The sequence below is a fragment of the Trichosurus vulpecula genome, chromosome 7 (genome assembly GCF_011100635.1).
Source record: "Trichosurus vulpecula isolate mTriVul1 chromosome 7, mTriVul1.pri, whole genome shotgun sequence".
NCBI lineage: Eukaryota > Metazoa > Chordata > Mammalia > Diprotodontia > Phalangeridae > Trichosurus > Trichosurus vulpecula.
The window spans coordinates 273244509-273261590 of NC_050579.1; the positions used below are offsets into that span (position 1 = coordinate 273244509).

The window sequence follows — 17082 nt, forward strand, 5'->3', positions numbered from 1 at the left end:
AAAGCCCATTTAGTTGAACCATATGGTGCTAACATGTAATAAGCTTAGAAAAATAGAGCCAAATTGTGAAGGGTTTTAAATGCCAAACAGAGGTTTGTATTTGACCGTAAGGACAAGAGTTCTCTAAGGTTGTGGCTAAAGGGGTTAAAGGTAAAAAACAGTCCATCAGAGGATCATGGACCTAGAACTGGAAAGAACCTCAGAGGCCCCCTAGTCCAAATCCTGCATTTTACAGGTGAGAAAAAAAAAAACGAAACCCCAGAGATGAATTGAGCTGTGGAATAATTGGATAAAAGGAGTGCTTATATCCCACCCAACTTCTGCCTCCCTGGATCCTGGGGCCAATTTACAAGGAAGAGTTGGAGCCCTTGGGACTCTCGTTATTCCATCGATCCCTCAAAGGAGTACCCAGGGACTAATTCCTGGCAGTCTGATCAGTCACTGCAAGTCAGAGCAAGTTAGCCTGTTTCCCAGCCTGGTTCTCTCTCCTCCCCATCCACCCAGTGGCACAGAGCTCTAAGCTTTCCCCAGGTGGCTGGGCTAGAACCACCACCCACACCCCGCACCCCCACACCCCTGATCCAGGAAGGCTGGGAGAGCCACAGCGTAACTTTTTGTCTTGACTATTTCACAGCCCCATTCAAGCCTGCACTCACAACCCCAGTTAACTCTATCCTGAAAATCTGCCTTTAGGATTGTCAAATGTCTCTGGCTGGCAGGGCCCTTTACAAATCACCCTCAGTCAATAAACATTTATTAAGCACCCACTACGTGCCAGGTACTGTGCTAAGTGCTGGGGATACAAAGAAAGGGAAGATAATCCTTGCCCTCAAGGAGCTCACAATCTAATGGGGGAAGACAACACATAATAAGAAACTGTACCCTGCATGGGCAGCAGGGTGGCATAGTGGATAGAGGGCCCAGTCTGGAGTCAGGAAGACTTGGATTAGAATCCAGCCTCAGAGACTTACTAGCTATGTGACCCTGGGCAAGTCACTTTACCCTGTTTGCCTGTAAAACGAGCTGGAGAAGAAAATGGCAAACCACTCCAGTATCTTTGCCAAGAAAACCCAAATGGGGTCACAGAGAGTTAGACATGACTGAAAATGACTAAACAAACAGAAACCACCCAGCAGGGGGGAATATTGAAGTCACGGGACCCCACTTTTAGTGGAGGATCTGGGAGGAGGTCTCCTAGACCTCCTATCACTGCCCCATAACGAGGGCAGTTTTTTCCCTAGCCAGAACCACTGAAATTTAAAGGTAACAGACATCCAAGGGAGGAGATTGCATGGCCTCCTGATTAATGTCCTGGAATATCTACAGGTCTCAGACAGATTTTTTTGCCTTTTATTCCTGAATCCCTTTTGCTGCAGAAATAGGTAGTTTTGATTCCATCGCCTAAACACTAACCCCCTCCAGAAACTGAAGTCTGTTAGTCGGTGTCCTCCGGAGTTGTCCTCCCTTTACCCAACACTTTCATCTCTCCCCAACCCCTTTAGTTTCTAGGTACCATCGATTTGCCCTCCATCTCCAGGGAACCCTGGAGGTTTTCTCCATGTTCCCTGTGCCCCCTATACACAGGGGCTCCAAACCAGTTTATGGCCCTCCCATTCTAGCTGCATAGTCAGCCAGGGAGGCCAACCCAGTCCAGACCCATGTCTAGGCCCACCCTTTCGTTCCTTGAAGCATTTAGAGACAGTGCACGCTCCAGGGAAGGGTATACTAGGAGGTTAGGTCATTTGCTTTATGTTTCTTTATGACCATGGGGGTCTAATAGCTGCCCATGACTCTTTCCAGCTACATCTTAAGTTGGATGGGAGTCAAGCTGAGCATCACTTGTGACCCTGGTCAAGTTGCTCCATTTTCCCGGGTCTCAGTTTACTCACCTGTAAAATGAGGGGGTTGGATTAGATGTCTCTTAAGCTCTCTTCCAACTCTATGATATTATGATACTTTGATCACACATACGACATTGGTAGAGTGTCCTACAAAATGAGGGGGTTAGGCTAAGTGATCTCTAGCCTACCTTCTTATAGATATTCTCTAACTTTAAATTAAACCTCTGGGATTCACTGTCTCAATGACGAAGAGCCAGGGGGAAAGTGGAGTGGTCGATGGCCAGCATCACAGGATGTGGGAGGGAGGAAGAGGACCAAGGAAAGCCTGAAGAAGTCCCTTCATTGGAGACAAGGGAACTGAAATGGGAGGAAGTAATGCTCAGGCCAGGGAGGCCGGAAGGGGCAAAAGAGCAATAGAGAAGTGGTCAGAAGACAGAGGAAGATGTTAGGAAGGGAGATAAGTAGTGCCAACACCAGATGGCCAAAATGGAGAAGGAATTCTTCCCTTCCTTTCTTCTTCTCCACCTCTTCTCCCTCTCCTTACTTCCTAAGGGTGTTTCTGGGGAGTATGGACCTTCCCTTGTCCTCAGCCTGGGGTTGACCCTGCCTCGAGTGCTTTTGACCATGGAGAGATCATGAGAAGAAAGAAGGAAAACCTGGTTTTTTAGGAAAGGCTGAATGAGCAGGGATTATTCGACTGAGGAAAAAAGAAAGCTGAGAAGGCACCAAAGAATTCTTTTGCTTTTTCAAAGGTTACTTACAGAAGGTGGAAAATGTCCTTTTGTCCATTTATAGGGAGACTAGAACGAGAAGAAAGGGTCTTGAGCTGTAGCAGCATGGGTTAAGGCTCGATATGCATGGCTTCTCCAAATCTGAGAGCTGTAAGGAGTTTTTTTGTTTTTATTTGATTTGTTTCTAAGAGTTGATAACTTTATTGTTATATGGAGAAGGCTAGCTGAATGTAGCATAGATCATTCTGATTTGGTTGGAAACACCCAAAGCATCATAGTCTTGGGCAAGTTAGACATGGGCCTTCTTAATTCCATTAAGCCAGATCGGTGCATTGACCCCTGAGAGGACATTGACGATTACCTTTACAGCCTGTTTCATTTCATATTTATTAGCCTTGGCCTCCACAATGAATACCAGGGTTCCGTTGTCTTGTTCATAGCGGATTAGTGGTCAAGGAAAATTTGATGATGGCCTACTGTGTGCCAGGCACCGTGCTAAAAGCTGTGTTGTTCCTGCTAGGAGCACTTTTCCAAGGGTTCGTGGGCTATCTGCAAAGCCAAAGTGTCTTTGAGTCACCAGAGGGTGAGGGATGTTTGAGTTTTACTCTCATGTACACCCTTCAACACTGCCTACTTGTCCTTCAAGCCTTTCTGTTTCAGGAAAACAAATACGTCCTTCCCTTCCTTCAGTGCCATCATGGAGAAAGAACCTTGAAAGTTTTTTAATTTTAATTTTATTTTTTGCAGTTGACAAAAAATTATTTTCTCTCCTTCCCACCTGATTGAAAAAAAGAAAGAAAACAAAACAAAACATTTGTTACAAATAAGCATAGGCAAGTCAAACAACCCTGAACAGAGAGAGCTTGGCCTCCCTCCTACAAAGCATTTCCCTCAGAGGGTGGGATGGAGCATCTGACAGTCAGTGAGGTTTCCTCGCTCCCTAGTTGGTGCCCTTTCTCTAGGTATGGGTCTGATGACATCGCTCTATCACCAGTGAATGCTGGCAGCCCTCTTTAACTTTAGGATCAAATCTAAACTCTTCTGTTTGGCCTTTAAACCTGGTCCCTTAAGAATTCTCCCACCGTGTGCTCCATCCTCTGGCCTCTGTACGCTACAATCCAATCAAGGCTTTCTTTGCTTGGCTTTCTTGCTGTTCTCCACTGGATGTTCCATCTCCCATCTTCATGACTCCCTGCTGGTTGTTTCCCATGCATGTAATTCACTCCTTCCTCACCTCCATTTCTTAGCATCCCTTGTTCCTTCGAGTCTCAACTCCAGCACTATCTCCTACATGAAGCCTGTCCTGATTCTACCTCCTCTCTCACCCCAGCTCCCAGTGCCGCTATCCACAAAGTATCTTGTATGTGTTTTGAATATATTCCTCATGGGTCTGTGTTATGTCCCCTGGTTGGATGTAAGCTTCCTGAGGGCAGGGTCAGGTTCATTTTTTATTTGTATCCTCAGTGATAAGCACGGTGCCTCACACGTTTTGTTACTGTTGTTCAGCTGTGACCCCATTTGGGGTTTTCTTGGCAAAGATACTGGAGTGGTTTGCTATTTCCTTCTATAGCTCATTTTACAGGTCAGGAAACTGAGGTAGATAGGATTAAATGACTTGTCCAGGGTCACAGGGCTAGTAAGCATCTGAGGCCAGATTGGAACTCAGGAAGAAGAGTCTTCCTAACTCCAGACCCGGCCCTCTATCCATGTGCCAAGAAAGAGAAATGAAGAAACCGGCTATTAAATTGGGCTCTGAGGAGATAGCTGGTGTGATTAAAGCATGCAGTAGGTGCTTAATAAACACTGCTTTCTCCTCCTAAAGTTTTTTACAGCCATAGTGTCAAACTCAAACAGAAAGTAACATTATCTATGTTCGGTTGTATTTTTATGTATTCTGTGAAGTGTTTCCCAATTATATTTTGATCTGGTTCATCTCCGCCTGGTGTTTGACACCTTTGGTTTAACACGTTGCCCCAGATCCAGCCCCGGCGCCCAGTAGCAGCTTTGATACCTGCGCTAATTTAATTTAATACCCAACATCACCTCCACCCCACCTGAGGGTGGAATAACACGGTGGCCAGCCCCTGTGCCAGGGGAGGGGTTCCAAGATGGGGCTGGAGTGAACCCAAAGTGTTCTGTCCAATCCAGGGGAAACACAAGGAGAAATCCTACTTGGAGAGGGAGGAAGGAGAATAGGGAAAGTCATGTTAGTAGTGAAAAGGGAGTCAGTGAGCAATTCTTAGCCAAAACATTCCCACTTAGTACAAGTCTTTGTTCTTTTTGGAGTGGGGAAGGCAGGGCAATTGGGGTTAAGTGACTTGCCCAAGGTCACACAGCTAGTAAGTGTGTCAAGTGTCTGAGGCCAGATTTGAACTCAAGTCCTCCTGACTGCGGGGCCAGTACTCTACTCACTTCGTCACCTAGCTGCCCCACAAGTCTTTGTTCTGCCCCTCTTCCTTGGGGGGTTGGGGGTGGGGGCTGAGTTTGCTACCCTTCTCCTGAGCCAGGGCTTACTCCAGCTGTTATACATCCCAGACTTGGACATAGGAGCATGAGAAGATTGGTTAGTGGATAGAGCCCTGGGCCTAGAGTCAGGAAGACCTGAGTCCAACTGCAGCCTCACACACTTATGAGCTGTGTGACCTTGGGCAAGTTTCTTAACTTCTGTTTGCCTCTGATAAGAAAAAGCAGAGTTGTTGTGAGGCTCAAATGAGATCATTATAAATTACTTAGCAATGCCTGGCACATAGTAGGCAGTATATAAATGCTAGCTATTAGGAATGATGGTAATTAGTAATAGGCTAGGAGTCAGAAGACCCGAAGTGTAGTCCTGACTCTACCCCTCCTGAGCTGTGTGGTCTTGGCCAAGTCACTCTGTACCTTAGTTTTCTTCTCCATAAAGTGATGGGAATAGATGACCTCTAGGGGTCCTTCTAGCTCTAAAGGGTTATAGTTCTATTCTATGTTTCCCTAGGGAGACTAGAGGAAACATACATCCCAACTTGGGGCTTCTCTGGTACCTCAGATTGGCCCTGCATTGCTCACCATCCTTGGAATCCCTAGGTCCCAGCTATAACACTCCAAGGTGGCCACACCCCTTTCCTGACCCCAGCTGCGTTAGCCAGAGCACACCCTATTCAGGAAGCCATAGCTCTCTGAGGTTTGCCAGCCTCTCTGTCTGGGGACAGGCTCTGAGTCCCTGGCTTCCTGGAGCCCTCCCTTTCTCATCATCCTAATACCCCACAAGGGTATTTGGGCCCACACTGATAACCACAGCCCTGGAATCTATTAGTACTAGCCCTTCCTCCAGCCTCGGACTTGCGTGGGCCCTGCCTGGGGAAGGGCCGTGGCCAGAAAGAGAGATGAAGAAACTGGTTGTTAAATTGGGCTCTGAGGAGATGGCTGGTGTGATTAGAGTAAGGTGGGGACTGAGGAACTGCCCATACATGGATAGAGAAAGACTCTGAAGAGGAACCAGGGACGTTAGTTAGAGATCTTCTAGTCCTAGGGTTCAGACAAAAAAAAACAACCGCCACAAAACATTAAAAATAAAGCTATATTCCCACATAATTCGTTTCCATCATTGTCCTGGGTATTTTATTTTGTGCATTTAAAAAGCATTCTGAGAAGGGCTTACCAGATTTCCAAAAGATCTGGAACACAAAAAATGTTAGGCCTACTCTCTCATTTTAATCAACGAGGAAACAATTTCTGAGAGAAGGGAATGTGGCTTAACCACACTCGTACAGCTAGCTGTCTTTCCTTCTACCCAGAATGGAACAAGAAGAGGGAGGCCTAAGAGGCAGCAGGGAGGCTTTGGGTGAGACTTGAGGAAATCTGGCCAGGGTATTTGTGATGTCCTACTGTGCTGTGAGTGTCATTCACGGAGGAAGAAGAAAGCAGGAGTCTTGTTCTGGAGGAACGTAGCGTACGTGTACAAACCTGAGACAGCTCAGGAAGGATCATACAGAGCCGGCTGCCTTGGTGTGAGGAAGGGAGGCACAATCGTTTGTTTGAGGTTAATTAGAAAAGGTTTTCTGGAGAAAGAGGAGGGCGATGTTTTTAGTTTATTGTTTAGCCAGGTTTTGAAAGAAAGCAAGCGTATGTAAATTATTCAGTCATGACCTCATTTGGGGCTTTCTTGGCAAAGATACTAGAGTGGTTTGTCATTTCCTTCTCTTGATCACTTTACAGATAAAGAAACTGAGGCAAACAGGGTTGAGCGACTTGCCCAGGGAGTAAGTGCCTGAGGCTGGATTTTGAACTTAGGAAGAGTTCTCCTGATTCCAGGCCTGGCACTCTATGCACTGCACCACTTTGCTGCCTGTAGACAGGAAAAAGCACTAGAAGTGAAGGGGACTCTCAGTCTCCCAGTCAGCATGAGTGGAAGCATTTCCCTACATTCACAGGTGTGGACTCCCCCCCCCAACACACACACACACACACACACACACACACACACACACACACACACTATATAGTTTTTCCTTAGTTTAAATCTGGCCTCAGATTTGTATGTATATGTACATATGTGTTTATCTGTACGTATATGTGTGTGTACATATGTGTATCACTCTGATGCGTGAATTCTTCCTGCCTTGTCTTTACTTGCCTTGTTTTGGCTTTCGTCCTGTGAATTGGGCTGAGGCAGCCATTCTTCGAGGATGCTGCCTAGCTCTACCCATCAGTCCATGGGATTGCCCACACTCAGCAAGCCCTATTCCTCCCAGCCCCGGCTTCAATCATTACATTCAAGGGCAGGAGGAAGAAGAGTATATGGTAGGTGTCCTCCCTAACATCACCCTCACAATCCCCAGACATCTTTTAGTAATCTTCTCTGTACGTATCATTCACGGATTTTCTGGAATCTTTCTTGACCTAATTCATTCTAACACCCCATAGGTCAAGTGTTGGAGGCATATGTTGGAGGTTATGAAGTCATAGTGTCAAGGCTATAGAGCAAGACCCAGCTGTGTACAGAGAAGAGGGAGGAGTCCATCCCCTGACACTGCCCCTTACCTCTTGTCTGTCTTCGATCAGGGGTTCTTAACATGGGCTCCACAGGTCCCTAAGAGGTCCATGGATAGAACTGAGGGAGGGTCCATGAGTTTGGACAGGAAAAACATCATATCTGAATTTTCATTAATCTCTAACTGAAATTTTGGGCAGGTAGGTAGTGCCAGACCTGGTGTCATGATGGCTTATCTTCCTGAGTTCAAATCTGAGCTCAGAGGCACATTAGCTGTGTGAATCTGGGCAAGTCACTGAACCCCGTTTGTCTCAGTTTTCTCATCTGTAAAATGAGCTAGAGAAGGAAATAGCAAACCACTCTGGTATGTTGGCTAAGAACACCCCAAAGGGGTCATGAAGAGTCACACACGACTGAACGACGACAAACTGAAATGTAGCATTTCCTTCAATTAGGAATCTTTTAAAAGAAATTATTCTGAGAAGGGGCCCATAGACTTTATGGGATTGCCAAAAGGGGTCCATAGCACTTCAAAGGTTAAGAACCCTTGATTTAGAGTCTGAGAGACCCGGGTTTAAAGCTAACACTTACCACCTCCAGCACTTATCAGTGGTGTGACTCTGGGCGAGTTATTCGACCTCTCTGATACTCATCGGTAAAATGGTCATTTTAGCCCCTACCTCAGCAGGGGGGTTGTGAGACTCTAACAGGGCAAGGAAAAATCCTAAGTATTAAGGGGCTACACAAGGATCAGTTATTGTTAGTTGGGGGGCAGAGCTTGGGGTCACATTCCTCTAGCAAACGCCTAGTCACGCCTCCCTGTACTCATTTGCGTGGCCATGAATAAATGAAACCTTGGCTGTTGGCTCTGACAGGCTGCCAGCACCTGACTTCAAGTGCACAAGGCAGCACTCACTCTTCTTTACCAGAAACTTTTGCCTCTTGAGCTTCAAGGGGCCCTCTTGTTCTCAGACGGCCAGGATTTCTCAGACGAGCCAGTGTTTCTCCTGCCCGTTCCCGTCATGATTTTATAAACTTCCATCTGACCCCTTCTCAGTATTTTAAAAACATACGATATAGAATATCACAGGATCATCTCTTTAGAGCTGGACAGAACCTCAGAGGACACGTGCATCCTCTTCAGTTTTACAAGAGAGGCCAAGAAAGACTAACTGACTTGTCCGGGGTCACCCAGCCAGCTGGAGGGGACCTTTGAGAACACCCACTCCAAACCCCTTCATTTCACAGATGACGAAACAAATGCCTGGAGTGGTTAGTTAAGTCACTTAGGGCACATGTACAAACATGAGATATCTTGAAAATCATTTAACAGAACAATATGCTAAGAAGGGCAAGTTATTAACACTGCTGCCTTTGTGCTGCTGAGAAGCAGTGTGGATTAGTGGAGAGACAGCTGGTCTCTAAAAGCTGAGAAGATTTGGCTTCTAACTTGCTGTGTGACCCTGGGCATGTCATTTAACCTCTCACTGAGACCGGGAGGGGCAGAGAAGGTGAAGGCTTCCTCCCTTTGCTAGATTCAGTTGAGTCTCCCAGGAGTTCTCTGTATCTATGAAAACACAAGTCAGGTCACCTTCCCGACCTCTGTGTTAAGGGGGAAGGCACAGAATGTGCTTCAATCACAACAGGCTTTCTGTGGATGGGAGGTCACAGAGATTGTTCAGTTCAATGCCTTCATTCTTCATATGGGGAAACCAAAGAGGAAGTGACTTGCCCAAAGTCACACAATGGCCAGATGAGAGAGGGGGGGTGATTTGTCCAAGGTCACACAATGGCTGTGCCCCAAAGGGGAAATGACTTGACTTGCCTAAAGTCACACAATGGCAGGATCAGAGAGGACATCATAGCCCAAGGTCACATAATGACACAACGATAGCACCATTGCTTTCCCCACTGCATCAAAATGCCTTTCATGGTTTGTTCTCATAGGGCCGTCTCCGAAGCCTGACCTTTGATTTTTTGCAGTGTGCTTCCCTGGACTTTCTCCTGTATTCACCTTTAGGTCTTTCTGGAGGTGCACCAACCTGATAGAATTCCAGGTACAGACGCACCTGGGTGTGGAAACATTGCTGGAGGAACAATGAGTGTTTGATGGAAACCAGGCTAAGTCTGGGGGCTCTGCTCCACTGTGGGGACTGAGGCCCCACCTAGGTCCCTTCAGCCTGTTATCCTAGGAATCTATGATCTTCTAAGCATAAAAGGTGTTCTCATCCAAGTGGCCCTGGGACCTTGGTAGCCCTTGCCAGAACTTGAGGGAAGGAGGGCCTTTCCCACACTTGGCAAAGACAGGCCTGTGGACAATGAGCTGGAACAAGAATCTTTGGCAAGGTTTTGTTTGGGGACTGGAGGATTAAAACAATGACCCTTTTCCCAGGTCTTGTCCCACAACTTGTACACGGTGCTCCACATCCCTCATGACCCCGTGGCACTGGAGGAGCACTTTCGGGATGATGACGATGGCCCAGTCTCCAGCCAGGGTTACATGCCCTATCTCAACAAGTACATCCTGGACAAGGTGAGAACCAAGCCTGGACCCCCAATCCCTACCCTTGTACCCACCTCTTTTAGCCATCTTTGAACCTCTCCCCACCTAACTGCCACCTCCATCTATCTCTGTCTCTCATTGACCCTACCCCATTGCCCTGGTTTCCAACCTGCCACTTCCTGAATCCCCCCCACTTCCCACCTTCCAATTCCCTTGACATTTCTTCCTTATCCTTCAACCTAATCCAGGTTACTTTGGCTGCCAAACTACCATTCCTAACTTTCCTCACTACTCAAATCTATATCTTACTTCTCCTAACCCACTACCCCAAACCTTGCTCATCTACCTTGACTGCTACATATGCACCTTCACCAAGCTGAATCCAGTTACCTCTTCTCCCTACCCAGTTTTACCCACATCTTGTTACTATGCCTCCATCCTCTGCTTCCCCTCGAATCCCGAGTTGCCCTGAGTTTTGTCTTCTCTCTCCCCTTGGCTGGGATGGGGCTTCTCAGTTGGCAGGGTTTGGACCCAGCCAGGCTGACTTCAAATCAGCTCAGGTGTCTCCAGACCTAGAGCTCTGATACTCTAAGGGCCTCGCAGGGTAAATCAAGTTGAGACCAAGTTTGGGATCACGAAACTGGACCAACGTCTTGGCTCTGATCCCAGGTGGAAGAGGGGGCTTTTGTCAAGGAACATTTTGATGAGCTGTGCTGGACTCTGACGGCTAAGAAGAACTATCAGCCCAACCGAAACGGGAATAGCACATTATCCAATCAGGATGCTTTCCGACTCTGGTGCCTCTTCAACTTCCTGTCTGAGGACAAGTATCCCCTCGTCATGGTACCCGATGAGGTAAGGGGATGGAAAGGGCAGGAAGAGGGGCTCAGGGAATAGTCAGGTTAGGTCATTGATAGTTCCAAGGAGGACTGACCCCTAAGAGGGCATTGAGCTCTTCCCTTTTTTCTTTCTTTCCTTTCCTCATCCTGATGCCCACCCCTTCCCAGATGCCTGGTGCTAGCCACTTAAAACTACCCCTGAAGGCATGATTTCTTCAAAGAATCAATTAACAAGCATTTCTTTTTTTAAAGTTAATTTATTTATTTTTAGTTTTCAACATTCACTTCCATAAGTTTTAAATTTTCTCTTCCTCCCTCTCCTCCTCCCTCCTCAATCTAATATAAGCTCTATATAGACATTCCTATTAAACATATTTTCACATTAGTCATGTTGTATAGAAGAAATAGAACAAATGAGAGGAACCATGAGGAAAAAAACCAACCAAATGAAGAAAAAAGAAAATAGTCTGCTTTATTCTGCATTTAGCTTCCATATTTCTTTTTCTGGATGTGGATGACATTTTCCGTCATGAGTCCTTTAGATTTGTTTTAGGCCCTTGCCTTACTGAGAAGGGCTAAGTCTATCAAAGTCAGTCATCACACACTATGACTGTTACTGTGTACAATGCTCTCCTGGTTCTGCTCACTTCACTCAGCGTCAGTTCATATAAGTCCTTCCAAGTTTTTTCTGAAATCATTTCTTACAGCACAATAGTATTTCGTTACATTCATATACCACAACTTGTTCAGCCCAGTTCACTTGTTCATGCCCAGTTGATGGGCATCCCCTTGATTTCCAGTTCTTTGCTACCACAAAAAGAGCTGTTATAAATATTTTTGTATATACGGGTCCCTTTCCCACTTGTGTGATCTCTTTGGGGTATAGCTCTAGGAGTGGTATTGCTGGGTCAAAGGGTACGCACATTTTTATAGCCCTTTGGGCATAGTTCCAGATTGCTCTCCAGAATGGTTGGATCAGCTCACAGCTCCACCAACAATGAATTAGTGTTCCAACTTTCCCACATCTTCTCCAACATTTACCATTTTCCTTCAACAAGCTTTTCTCAAGTGCCAACTATGTGCTCAGTACTGAAGTTACAAAGACAAAAATGAAAAGTTCTACCTTCAAAGAGCTTACATTCTATGGAGGAGACATCGTGTGCATCAGAGATAAGAGTCTGGATTTTGGTGGTACAGGGAAAACTCCCCAGTGAGGACGTATGGTCTATTGATACAAGTTGGAGGAGAACAACAAAAAAGAGCTGCTTGGGACAATGAGGGGTCCAGTGACTTTCCCAGGATGTGCGAGGTAGAAACTCTGGCCCTCCTGGTTTGGAGGCCAGCTCTCTATTGGTTCCACCACATCTATAAAAGATACTCAAAGCAAATTCAAGGCCACCTTTGTTTTTTCCCCTTTTCTTTTTTGAAGGGGAAGAAAAAGCAGTAGCAGGTGGAGAGGTCTGGAAAAGACTCACTGGGGAGGTTGGAGCTCCAGAATCATCCCTTTCCAGTCCTCTGCTGTCACCAAACAGAACTCTGAAGGTGGCACAGTGGATGGAGCAGCGGGCCTGGAGATACCAACCATCTGTATTATGACCCTGGGCAAGTCACTTAATGTCTGCCTGCCTCAGTTTCCTCAGCTGTAAAATGGGAATGGTGACAGCACCTATCTCCCAGGGTTATCGAGAGGATCAGATGAGAATGTTTGTAAAGCACTCAGCACGGTGCCCGGCACACAGTAGTGCTTAATAAATGCTCCTTTCTTTCCTTCACACGGTGACATCGCTGAGAGTGCTAGAACTTGAAATCAGGAAGGTCTTGGGCCAAACCTCACCTCTGTCACGTACTAGCAGGATGATCCAAAGTCACTTCACAAGTTTCCCTATCTGTGAAATGAGGATAATGATACCTTACTGAGCTGTTGTGAGGCTGAAAGGAGATGACCCGAGTCGAGTGTTTTTGCAAGCCTAAATGTCAATTATTATTGTTGTTAAAGGGTTAACCTGGGTCCCAGCGGTTACCTGGAGAGGCCCTTCCCCCAAAGGAATGAATGGTAGCCATCGGAATTTCTGGCACTTGGTGCTGGCAGGCTGGGAGGGAGGTATTTGGGAGCCAGGGAGGCCCACGCTGGACCAGTCAGATCATGCCGTTTAGGCAACACAGCTGTCTTTGGCCTGGGGCATTTCTTTAAATTATTTTCCTTATAAATTTAATACCAATTGTAACAATTTAACTCACATTTACAGAGCACCATACAGTTTCAAATAAAATCAGGAATACCGTCTCCAATAAAACCTCAAGCTGTAAACGATTTGTATTTTGCCATGTAACCCTGGGCAAGCCATGTGATAATATACACGTATAAAGATCTATAAGTGAACCCTATCAAGCCAAGAGTGCCCTTGGGACCAGGATTAGATGACAGTTTCAGAGCTGGAAGGGACCTCAGAGGCCATCTACTTCCTTTACTTTACAGATAAAAAAATTAAGGCACAGGGAAGTTAAGTAATTTGTCTGAACTCACACAGCTCGCAAGTGTCTAAGAAGGCATATACTTTTCTCGTCTGTAAAACGAGATCGTTGGCCTCAGTGGTCCCTTCTAGCTCCAAATCCAAGATCCCGTGATCCTTTCTGATCATTTTTTCAGCTATGTACTTTTAAAAGTCTTATCTTAATTATATCATATTAATATGATTATTGCATTAGTAGTCTTTGGCTATTTTGTGTATAGTCTGTCTGCGTGTATGTCTTCTAATTCCTCTTTCTTCGATCCACGTCTGTTCCTATGTCTTTCTTCTACACATCTTTGTATTTTTCATATTTGCTAATTTTTACAAAGCAATAATATACCATTATGTTAATATGCCAGCCTTTATCCACCCATTCTTTAATTGTTAGAAATATGAGTTGTTCCCGGTTTGCTTGCTTGCAAACGCGCTCTAGTCCACCTTCTACTCAGTTACCCAAATGATTTTTCTAAAGCCCAGGATTAACCACGTCATTTCTCTACACGAATCAACTCCAATGGCTTCCTGTTACTTCTCTTACTGTCATTCGGTCGTTTCAGTCAAGTCTGACCCTCTGTGGCCCCCTTTGGGGTTCTCTTGGTGAAGGTACTGGAGGGGTTTGCCATTTCCTTCTCTAGTTCATTTTACAGATGAGGAAACTGAGGCACACAGAGGTAAGTGACCAGCCCAGGGTCACACAGCTAGTAAGTGTTTGAGGTCAGATTTGAACTCACAAAGATAAATCTTCCTGACTTCAGGCCACCTACCTGCCCTATTACTTCTGCCATTTAAAGCCCTTCACAACCTGGTACCTTCTTGCCTTTCCAGTAAAGCAGCTGTGAATTTTTTTGTTCAGTTATGTTCTAGGAGTATAGCATCATGGGACTGAGAATTAGAAGAGACCTGAGAGATCATCACTTTACAAATGAGGAAACTGAGGCTCAGATAAATTAAGTGGCTTGCCCAAGGTCACAGAGGTAGGGTAGTAGCCCAGCCCAGATTTGAACCTACCTCTTCCTTTTGGAGTAAGCGTCCTCTATAGAATCCTTTTATCTCTCATCTCACCAAACAGCTTGATTCATTTATGCAGAAAAGTTAGGAAATAGCAAAGGGGATGAAGGAGTGGAATACTTACTGGAGAGAGGACCAGATACAAAAAAGCTGGTCTAGAATTACAGAAGAGGATGAGTAAGACGATTTATGGGGCATGTACGGTAGGACCGATGTTGGAGGTGGTTCTAATGCCAGTTAGTTTGGATTCAATGCTTGGACGGAATGAAGCACTCAAGAGTCATCAAACAGTTAACAAAAAGATGTTTGCTTTGCCCTAACACAGCGAGGGTAGGCAGTAAGGAAGCAGTGACACTTAATTTCTCTATGAGAGGTCCCCTTCATCTCTATATGGAAAAAAAATCTAGTTATGAGAGCAAGATGCGATGAAGGGCATACGCACTCAAGTGGCCTTCATAAATGCACCGACTCAAAGGAGGCCCCAACTTTAGATGGCAGAGACTTTTATGCCCGTAGGTAACCCAGGAAGTTTCACCAGGGAATCTGGGGCCAATCAGGTCCTGGGATGGATTAATTTCCTTTGGTTGTTGTTGTTGTGGAGGTATGTCCAGCTCTTCCCTGGTTCTCTTGGCAGAGACACTGGCATGGTTTGTTCTTTCCTTCCCCAGCTCATTTTGCAGATAAGGAAACTGAGGCAAACAGGGTTAATCGAGCTGCCCGGGGTCGCACAGCTAGTAAGTGTCTGAGGCCAGATTTGAACTCATAAAGATTTTAAGTCTTCCTGACTCTGCTTTATCTGCTTCACCACCTAGCTGCCGTTTCCTTTCAGGAAAAACTAATTCCTGTCCCAGGAGGAAAGGCGGAAGAGAGGACCCAAGCCATGTTGTGGGGAAATGCTGGTAGATATTAGTCCTATCACAGACAAAGTGAGGAGAGGTAAAGCCTTCTAAATGATTTTGACTAAAGAGGCCGAGGAACCAGATAAGGAAAGAAAGGGAAAGGATTCAAAAGATTAGGAAAGAAATTTTCATTTTATTATAGATGGCATACATATTCCTCCTGCTGTCCTTTCCTCCTTAGAAAGTAAAGTAGGGTAGTTGACATGGGTGACGTTTACATAGCGATCTAAGGTTCACAAAATATTTTAAATATCATTCAATTTCTTGTTGTTGCTATTGTCTTTTGAGGCAATCTGGGTTAAGTGACTTGCCCAGGGTCACACAGCTAGTAAGTGACTGAGGGCAGATTTGAACTCAGGGCTTCCTGACTCCAGATCTGAGCTCTATCCACTGTGCCACCTTCATAACAACCTCTAAAAAAAGTGCCATCTTATAGATGAGGAATATGAGGCTCAGAGGGATAAGTGACTTGCCCAGGGTCACACAGCTGGTAAATGTCAGAGGTGGGATTTAAACTCATGTCTCTCCTGACTTCTCCATCTAGCACTTTTTCTACAACACCATGGATTCTAGCCTTCCTCATAAATATTAATGAGAAAGCTTTTTTTAATTTAAAAGTTCCTGGAAGAGACTCAAATAGAGAACTTTTCCAAATGACATTTAGTCAATGTTCTATAATGTTCATAGAAAGTCAGTCAGTTAACAAGCATCTATTAGGCACTTCCTGTATGCCAGACACTGCCAAGCACTGGGAATGTTGTACAAAAAAAAAGCAAATTTCATTGTGCTCACATGTAAATAAGGATGTGCAAACAAGCTATAAACAGGATAAACTGGAAATAATCAGCAGAGGGGGAGGCATCAGCATTTAAAGGGGATTGGAAAGACTTCTTGTAGAAGGTGAGAGTTTAGCTGAGGTTTGAAAGAAATCAGGGAAGCTAGGAGGGTGGAGTTATGGAGGGAAAGGATTCCAGGCACGAGGGACAACCAGTGAAAATGCCCAGAGTTAGGAGTCACTGGTGTGAAAAACAGCAAAAGGGCTGGGGTCACTGGATCACCTGGGGGCGAGGTGGAAGAAGACTGGAAAGGTAGGAGGAGGTCAGGTTATAAAGCGCTTCCTGATTCCAAGGTCAGGATGAAGGTGATGACGATGACGACAATGTTCTTCCTCAGTTGTGTCCGGCTCTACAAGACTCCATGTACACATGGGGTCTTCTTGGCAGAGTCATTGGAGTGGTTTGCCGTTTCCTTCTCCAATGCATCCCCATCGTACAGATGAGGAACTGAGACAAATAGGAGTCAAGGGACTTGACCGGGGCAGCTAATCGGTACAGTGGATAGAGCGTCAGGCCCGGCATCAGGAAGACCCATCTTCCCGAATTCAAATCCGGTCTCAGAAACTTACTGGCTGTGTGACCTTGAGCAAATTACTCAACCCTTTGGGCCTCATTTCCTAATCTGTAAAACGAGCTGGAGAAGGAAATGGCAAACCACTGTAGTGTCTCTGCGAGGAAAACCCCAAATGGGTCACAGGGAGTCGGACATGACAGAAACCACAGAGTCACAACAAAGACTGGCCCAGGGTCACACAGCAAGTGAGTGTCTGAGGCCGGATTTGAACTCAGATCTTCCTGACTTCTTTGTACCACCTAGCTGCCCCTAACAACAACAACATCACCTTATTGTATATAAACGATAAATACCACTTTAAGGCATGCAAAGCACTTTACAAATATTACCTGTTTTATCCTCACAACAATCCTGGCAGGGAGATTCTATCCT

At 45.6% G+C, this 17082-nt stretch overlaps 1 protein-coding gene across 1 annotated transcript in view; it reads left to right on the plus strand.

Annotated features, from left to right (window-relative positions):
• The window catches only part of DEF6 (DEF6 guanine nucleotide exchange factor), a 41712-nt gene that overhangs the window by 1445 nt on the left and 23185 nt on the right, over window positions 1-17082 (plus strand). Inside the window, exons 2-3 of the mRNA XM_036766110.1 lie at window positions 9934-10074; window positions 10714-10899. Coding sequence (XP_036622005.1) covers window positions 9934-10074; window positions 10714-10899 — 327 coding nt within the window. The remainder of the gene's footprint in view (window positions 1-9933; window positions 10075-10713; window positions 10900-17082) is intronic.